The sequence below is a fragment of the Mesocricetus auratus genome, unplaced genomic scaffold (assembly GCF_017639785.1).
Source record: "Mesocricetus auratus isolate SY011 unplaced genomic scaffold, BCM_Maur_2.0 Super-Scaffold_100013, whole genome shotgun sequence".
In the NCBI taxonomy this organism is placed as follows: domain Eukaryota; kingdom Metazoa; phylum Chordata; class Mammalia; order Rodentia; family Cricetidae; genus Mesocricetus; species Mesocricetus auratus.
Window position 1 is genome coordinate 45196824 of NW_024429196.1, and position 8962 is coordinate 45205785.

The following is an 8962-nucleotide window of genomic DNA, read 5'->3' on the forward strand; positions in this document are numbered from 1 at the left end:
GGACTGCGCCACCACCGACCGCCCTCTGTATATTCTACAATAAATTTTGTTTTACAAGGACACCGCGGGGACCCATTCAACGAAAATGGTAAAAATCTCTTTAAACATTCGCAAACATTAAGAGTCCGCACCTGAGTCTTCCGATGTTCGATATATGCAAGTTACATAAGAATGGTGGTATACAAATAGTACCAAAGAAAAACGTTAAGTATGGGGGGGGGATGATGAAATTATCTTCTCATTTATAATCTGTAGTGTTAAATTGGCGCCGAGGGCCCCTCCCCCAGCCCCAGGCACTTCCCGCCAAAGCGCTTCCTGTTTTCACTCCGGTCCGCACCTTCCCTATAAGGGCGATCTGCTGCGCTGGAAATGTTATCAGTCGGTTTGCTTTCCCCTTTCTAGCTATGTCTGGCCGCGGCAAGGGAGGGAAAGGTCTTGGCAAGGGCGGCGCCAAGCGCCACCGTAAAGTCCTCCGCGACAACATCCAGGGCATCACCAAGCCCGCCATCCGCCGCCTGGCCCGCCGTGGCGGAGTCAAGCGCATCTCCGGCCTCATCTACGAGGAGACCCGCGGGGTGCTGAAGGTGTTCCTGGAGAACGTGATCCGCGACGCGGTCACCTACACGGAGCACGCCAAGCGCAAGACCGTCACCGCCATGGACGTGGTCTACGCGCTCAAGCGCCAGGGCCGCACGCTCTACGGCTTCGGCGGCTGAGCTAGCTGCTCGGCTTTTTTTTTTTTTTTCTCCCTCTCTGCCTAAAGGCCCTTTTCAGGGCCAACCACCCGGTTCCCTAAAGGGCTGCAGCACTGTGGCAAGTTCCAACTTCCCAGGATTGGTGGCTTACGTGTGTGGTTCAATCTGCTGCGTACTGGGTCCTTCGTTCACTGTGCCTCCTGTTGCTGTGCGTAACGGGAGGCCCTGAGTGAAAGACCAGGATTATTGCTTAGCTCGTGTGCGTCTCCTGTGTTCGTGTCTTTCTCGTAAGTTCAGTGTGAGGTGCGGAGTCCTTGGAGGGCCGTTGCTACCTTAAGTAAGGAGAGCTTCCTTTATGGCATTAAGCTCCTCGCCTCTTGACAAGCCGTGCGTCCTTTTCCGGTCCACCAGTAGGCCCCCTACTGGCGAGTTGGGGTAACAATTTCTAAAAAGAGCCCCTTTCAGGATACATTTACCCAACAGTTGGCCCAGCCCGTCAGCCGTCCCATCTTAATACTGTCCAGCTCTAAATTAGGCGGGGAAAATAAACCCAACTGTCGGGAAAGAAACCGGGTTTTCCGGCTTCCCCGTGTCCGCACAAGATCTACGTAGTCCTGGGTGTGTCGGTTGCAAGCGCGTTTTTCCTCACCCCCCGATTATGTGCCTTTCTTAGCTGTTGGTTTTTTCTGCTGCTGTTTGCTGCTGCTACTGCTACCTGGGAATTTTTCCTGCCTTTGAATTCTTTTAGTTAGCAGAGAAAACGAACCCAATCAAGACCCCTAGTCTGTATCAGCATTGCTGCATAGTTTGGAGTGATAATGTCTTTATGTCTAACACCTCTGTGCAGTGCTCAAGTTGTTGACAGCACCTTACCGTACAATAGACGTCGGGAGCTTGTCACTTTGGTGTCATTTTTTTTTAACCACTGGACTCCCCTATTCGCCATGCAGCCGTATGTCTGTGCTTCCGTGAAAGTATTGTTTCATATAACAAAAGATGATAAATTTGTGTTCTGCACGCCCCCCCCCCCGTACCACCAGTGCCTGGTTTATGTGGCATTTTATCGATTTACTTCTTAGCTGAAAGCAATCTTGAAAAGTGCTATCTTTAAAAAAAATCAGGGATGGGGTGGGTTCTTTTGTTTGTTTTTTGATTGGTTGGGTTTTGTGTGTGTGTGTGTGTGTGTGTGTGTGTGTGTGTGTGTGTGTGTGTGTGTGGTTTTTTTGAGACAAGGTTTCTCTATGTAACATCCCTAGCTGTCCTGGAAGTTTCCCTGGAGACCAGGCCGACCTGGAACTCACAGAAATAGATCTGCCTCCTGCCTCTGTTTCCTGATGCTGGGAATAAAGGTGTGCACCACCACACCCAGCCCAATCTTACATCTCTAGTTCAAATTTTTCACCATAACTACTAAGATAGATCCCACTCCCTGAATTTTTCATAAGCAATGTTTGGAGTTTTGTTTGGTTCTTAATTTTTGTTCTATTTTAACAAGATGGGATCTCATGTGTAGCTTTTCTTGAGAATGGGTTTGAACTATGACCCAGCTGCTTCCTTTTACATCTCCAGAGTGCTACTATGCCAACACTTCACCAATGGTAGCAACTGAGCTACAACCTCAGATCCATAAATGCTTCCTCTTCCTCTTCCTCTTCCTCTTCTTCCTTCTCCTCCTCCTCCTTCTCCTCTTCTTCTTCTTCTTCCTCTTCTTCCTCCTCCTCCTCCTCTTCTTCTTCCTCCTCCTCTTCTTCTTTTCTTCTAGAAAGGCCCTTATTAGGGTCACCACATTTTTTAAAAAGAGATCATTTACCGTGACCAGCGTATATATATGTTGCTGTGAGCAGTGTATTTCTGTGGTGTTATAGTTATTGTTTGCCTTGTTAGTAATCGGAATTCTCAGTCACCAGTCTATTGTACAATAGCCAATTATTCCTATTATGCCTCACTTGGCTTAGGCTATGTCAAAATGGTAACATGCATATAAAAAAGTTTACATTTTACATCTTGTGTTTCAAATTTTAACCCAGTATAAAACTTTATTTTCTTTTAATCCCAGCACCTGGGAGGCAGAGGCTGGTGAATCTGACTTACAGTCTAGCTTGGTCTACCTAGCAAGATCCAGGACAGCCAGAGTACACAGAAAAACCCTGTTTTGAAAACAAAACGGCAAACTCACCCAACATTTTATTTGCGTCAGTGTCACAGGGAAGAATTCGAACTTCCTTGGGTTTTGAGTTTGGTCTTTTCTGTTTCAGTTCTAATTCCGGGGAAAGCCTGTGTGGTATTCTGACCATGTGATACATAATTTAAATGCCACTTTATATTTAAGAATGTGATGATACTGTTGGAGCCCCGGAGACCTTTAAGTTGTAGCAGAACTAAGTGGCAGTTTGAATTGAAACAATTTAAATTGAAAAGTTATTATGAACAAACTGGTCATGCATACATAGGTTCCTGGAACAGGCTAAACATAAGGTGTTTATAAGAAATATTTCCTTCTGTACCCGGGCCCGGTACTTTCCACTGCCCCTGTCCTCATCCCCCGCCCTGCCTAAACTGCTTTATAAAAATGAAATCTTGCTAGCTAATAAACGAAGCCTTGACCAAACTCAGACTGACTCTGTCTTTCTTTATGCACTTGGCTTCCACTTCTCTCTCCCCCCGTTTGACTCCTACAGGTGACACCCACTCGAGACCCAGTAAATAACCTGGCCTGCTGGACAGGTCATGATACATTATTTATAATTTATTAAAGCTTGCCTGAGGATTCAGAAAACAAAGTCAGCCACAAGTCATAGAAACCAGACACACACCTTAATCCCAGCAGCCAGAAGCTAGGAGATGATGGTACACACCTTCAGTTCTAGGACTCAGGATTCAGAGATAGACAGATCTCTGGATCCAAAGCCACCCAGGGATACACAACATTTAATCAGTCTAAAAGAGTTACACATCACACTCCTTTAATCCCAGCACTAGAGCAGTATAAAAGATAGAAGCAGGGTCTTCAGTATTCAGTAGGAGGCATTAATTTTCCAGCCACGCTGAGGTGAGGTTACAGTCTAAGGCCTGGTGAGAGCTTGTAGAGACAGGACCAACCCATTCAACCTGAGGTAGATGTAAGAAGCTAGTGGCCAGCTGCTTTGCTTTTCTGATATTCAGATTGAAGTTTGAACCCCAATATGAGTCTCTGGGTCTTTTATTGATTCATGTTACACTACTATTCCCAGCAAAATTTTCAATATGCATAGATGGATAAAACAAGATATTTCATGATAAAGTCAAATTTTAACAGTATCTGTCTACAAATCCAGCCCTACAGAAAGAAGGGCTCCAACCCAAGGAAGCTAACTACACCCAGGAAAACACAGTCAATAGATAATTGTTGGGCCTAGGAAAGACTCAGATTCGAGGCTCCTGAGCCTGGCTAGAGTTTAGCGACCTGTCTCTAACCTGTAACCTCCACGTGGGGGTGACTCAGCCAGATCTGATGCAAGATTGCCCCCTGCCTAGCTACCTGCCTGCTTGGTGGAATACTATTGGCCCTTAATCCTCAAGTCACCTTACCCTATCCTAAGATTCCCATCCCCTACCTCAGTCCTATATAAGTTCCTGCTTGTTGGAATAAATGAAGATCCTGCTTCGACAGACTCCGGACTCGGTGTGTGTGGTTCTCCCCCCTCCCTACCCCCACCCCCTCACCCCCAGCCCCCCCTACCCCGGTAACTAATGGGGGAGGGTCTGAGTCGTTGACACTCACCATCCCGCTCAGCTCCCCAGGAAGAGGCCTGCTGGACGGGACCTTCCCCCCTCTCTACCTGCAGGGAGGACCCTGTGTATTTTTGTCTCTGGTGATCTTAATTTCCTGGATTGGGGACAGATAAGAGTAGACCTACAAAGGACTTTACATAAAGAAGGGCCAAATAAATACCTTATCAATTGTTACCTTTTCTCTGTGCCATCTCATTAAGGACGTGCTTCTTAGTGATAATATGTTAGTGAAAGAGCAGGTCGAGAAAGCTGAAGATGCCTTTGTGGAGGCTCAGGACCAAGAGTCTGTCAGATCAATTCAAGTTGCTAATGTTTCTCCTTCTGAGTACTCTCTCTTTTCTTCGGGGGATGAGACTTAGGAAATTAGATCACTCAAACTTCTAATGTTTCTTCTTCTGAGTCTTCTCCCTCTTCTTCGGGGCGTGAGACTGAGAAACACAAAGAACCTCAATTTGAAAACGGCGTCCTCAAATTAAAACATAAAATTAAAAAATGCTTCCTTGAGCCGCATCCCCTGCCTGTAATTCTAAACATTCCAGTTCTCTCTGTCTTCCTTCAGTCCCTCCTGAAGAGGAGAAGGGCAGGGTGATGTTTCCAGTTGTAGAGACAGTTAATCCTCAAGGCCAGAGTCAGAACACTCCTCTCTTAACTTTAAGGGTATAAAACAGTTGATGGAGGCAGTTATGGCATATCGGCCTCATGCCCCTTTCACTCTGGCCATTTTTTAATCCTTTACAGTCTTAAATTGTACCCATAATGATTGGTAGCAATTATGTTGTGCTATGCTGTGGGGGGGAGGGAAATTTGAAGGAGTGAATACCAAAAACTATGTAACCAGATGGTGTGGTGCAGCGTGGCTACTGGTTTCCCTGATAGGAGTTTAGAAATGCTTACTGGCATGGGAGCCTATGCAACTCTAGGCCAGCAAATTCTTTACGACCCAGCTGTTTATGCACAGATCTCAACAGCTGCTGGCCACACATTTGGGGGGATCTTCAGACTACCCTAGGATTGGCTGGCTTACAAATAGCACCAGAGAAGGTACAAAAGGAGTTTCCATATCATTATCTAGGACATCGCTTGCTTCATAATGGAGTGTGCCCTCAAAAAGTTAGTCTTCACCTGGACATCCTTCAAACATCAAATGATTTTCAAAAGCTTCTGGGAGACATCAATTGGATCAGATCTAGCTTAAAAATTACTACTGGAAAACTTAAACTTCTTTTTGATATATTACAAGGTGATTTGGATCCCAGCTCTCCCAGAGTCCTTACTATGGCAGGACAGGAGTATATCCATTTGATTGAAAAGCCTTAGAAGGGGCTCATTTGGATTATATAGACTATGCCCAGCCTATAAAATTGTTAGTTTTCATTCTACTCATACTCCTACAGGAGTTTTTGCGCAAGAGAGTCCCATTCTTTGGGTTCATTCTCCAGCCTCCCCATCTAAATCTGTGATGTCCTATAGCTATAGTTGTGCTCCTATTTAAAGCACAAAAGGTTTCCTTACAAACCTTTGGTAAGGAGACAGATGACATTGTTACACCTTGATCCTATCAACAAATAGAGTAGTTACAAAACAATAACTGTGATTGGGCCATTTTTCTCTCTGCTACCAAGAGTTATTTTGATAATCATTACCCATCCAATAATTTGGTTTCCTTTTTTTAAATTCATCCTTTGATTTTCCCAAAAATTATAGTCTCTTTGCCTATTTTTAAGGGACAAGTGGTTTTCACAGATGGCCCCTCTAAAGGTACAGCTGTAGTCGTGTCTTATCCCATCATTAAGACAGCCAGAATTCCTACAACCTCTGACCAAATTGCTGAACTTTCAGCCCTGCCCTTGGCTCTATAATTTTTAAACACAAGTATCAACATGTGCAGTCAAGGACCTTAAAAAGATTGTCCGAACTTGTAAGTCCTGCCAGCCTTTCCTTCAGATACAACCCCCCCCCTCCAAAGTAGTGGAAGCAAGCCTCGAGGGCTTCCTAATAATATTTGGCAAATTGATGTTACTCATTATTCTCCATTTGGAAAGTTAAAATATATTTTTCTGGGGGGGGGGGGTAACATGCTATATGCTTCAATGCTTTGCCACCCTTGGATTACCTGATCAGATTAAGACAGATAATGGCCCATGCTTTGTAAGCAGGCGTTTATTGACTTTCTTATGACTTGGAGCATCTCATACTCCACAGCCATCCCACACAATCCTCGGGGTCAAGCAGTTGTGGAAAGGTATAATCAAGTTTTAAAATCTCAATTACAAAAACAAAAGGGAGAATTGAAAGGTTCAGGCATTACTCTGGCCTGCCCTGTTACCTGGCAGGATGCGCTCAGGCAACACTCTGGCCAGCCCAGAGTTCCGTGAGAACCAGGCAGGTGCAAAGGACCCCTTTAAGGGACTGACCCCTGCCCGTTTACGCTCTCTTACTCTTCTTCCTCTCTTACTCTCTCTTACTCTCTTGCTCTTGCTCTTGCTCTTACTCTCTCTCTCTCTCTCATCTCTCTCTCTGCTCCCCTTTTCCCTCCCCGTCCACCAATAAACTCCACGTGGGATCGTTGAGTCGCGGTCTGTGTCTCCTTACTGGATAAACCTAAACATTTTAACAACAGGAATCTGTCACGTCTGCTGCGCGGCCTATGTCCGAGAACGTGCGGAGGGTGTCGGGTATTGACAACACAGAGACTCGTTCAATGATATAAAGAAAACTTTAAACAGGCTCCAAAAAGGTTCACGAAAAACTTCCTAAGAAAAGTTCCCACCAGAGAAACTTCTGCTCTCTCCTCTCCCTTGGCTGGTTCTGCTCTGACACCAGAGGTGGATGTGTGTGGGTTTTTGAAGGTGCGGTTAGTCTTTGGACAAGGTCGAGGTCAGGGCGGTTTCTGTGGGAGGGCCTTTCCCAGGAACTTATTATATCATTTTTAGTAAACATGTTTTTACTAAACATTGTCTTACAGCTGCCTACTCCCAGGCAGAAGGGGAAGTGGCCAGGAACTTATTGTATCGTTTTTAGTAAACATGTTTTTACTAAACATTGTCTTACAGCTGCCTACTCCCAGGCAGAAAGGGAAGTGGGTCTCTGCTCAAGGTCTGGTGTTCCCACAATTCACCCCTTTTTATTTTCAAATGAGGCACTCCTGGCTTAGGTCAAGTAGGGTCACCCTCCCTTTCCCGTCTTTGGGGGACCTTGAACCCCTGTTTTAGGTGGGAGGGGTCTTCCCCACAGGTTGCCCGTCATCGGAGATACCCCAACCTTAAATCATCTGTAACCAACCTTCATGGCTATCGGGATTGTCATGGGCTAAGCTAAGCAATACTTGGTTACGGATCTCTTGTCTCTGGAACAAGGCACGCTTGAGCTCGGCATAAAGCCAGAATGCCTACCGCCACTGCCACCATTTCCAGGACCTCCATTGACATAGTGCCTCTCCATCACCATACCCATCACCAGATCTGGGCCATAACATTCTACCAGCCTTCGTCTGTTACAAGGGTAACCCGCATGTGATTTACATTTACAATTTGATAAAGTTTCCAATCGTTTTAAGATCTGCTCAGGAAAGCATTTAGAAAGTGCACTTGCACAGATACATTGGGCACAATCATTGATGTTACACATGTAGCATTATGAAAAATATGAACAATAGTTGTCGCATTAGGACAAGTTGCATTTCTCCAGAAAAATACACTGGCCTAGTCGTGATTCCAGAAATAGGAACCATCAAGTCTGATATTTCAAGTGACCATGTCCTGTTCAAATACTGAAAAGAGGCTTTTGCCATTCATCATAGTCCATACCAATGTCCAAATGCTTTAAATGGGTCCTTTTTTCTCTGTTGGCTTCACGATGAAAACTCATGGGTCCGGAAGGTTGATGCAGTAGGTCTGTTGAGAAACTGGAAATCTCAAACCGACTGTTTTCTTTCTTTCTTGGGCTCTAGATTCGATGACATCAAGGGTCAGGAACACTGATTTAGGAGATCTCACTCAAACTGGCTTAGGTAGGCTCCCATGGTCTCAGGTCCAGTTTTTCTCTGCTCCATGCATCTCACTAATTGGTCTGACAGCTGCCGAAGCTTTATTCTTTTCCTGCAAGAAAACACAAACATGCCCTCGACCCCAAATTAGGGTCTTCTCCACTGTCTAGTGCATGGATGTCTCCATTTGACCTGAGCAATGGTTGCTCAAGTTCCATCATGCCAGAATCTGTCTGAAGCTCACTGGCATTCACATTATAAAATTTTTAAATGAGGAGTGTATTATTTGATGAGTCATGTGGGGACTGGGGGCATTATTCCCCCTTTTTTATTTTCTAAAAAAATTTTTTCTTTTTTGAACTGTTGAAGCTGGACCATAACAGTAGAAGGATTTGTCTACCCTCCTTGGTTAACTATCTAGGTAAATTGGGCTTACTAAATAACTTTTGAAAATTATTTGAAGTCTGTGAGCAGTCTTTCCCAATCTAACCTGTAGAACTCTCACTAGCTG

General features: G+C 45.0%; 1 protein-coding gene across 1 annotated transcript; it reads left to right on the forward strand.

Annotated features, from left to right (window-relative positions):
* The first annotated feature begins 367 nt into the window (after positions 1-367).
* LOC121143566 (histone H4) lies at positions 368-749 on the forward strand. The gene has a single exon (XM_040755694.1). It carries the CDS (start codon positions 405-407, stop codon positions 714-716), a length of 312 nt encoding a protein of 103 aa, XP_040611628.1. The 5' UTR covers positions 368-404; the 3' UTR covers positions 717-749.
* Positions 750-8962: the final 8213 nt, after the last annotated feature.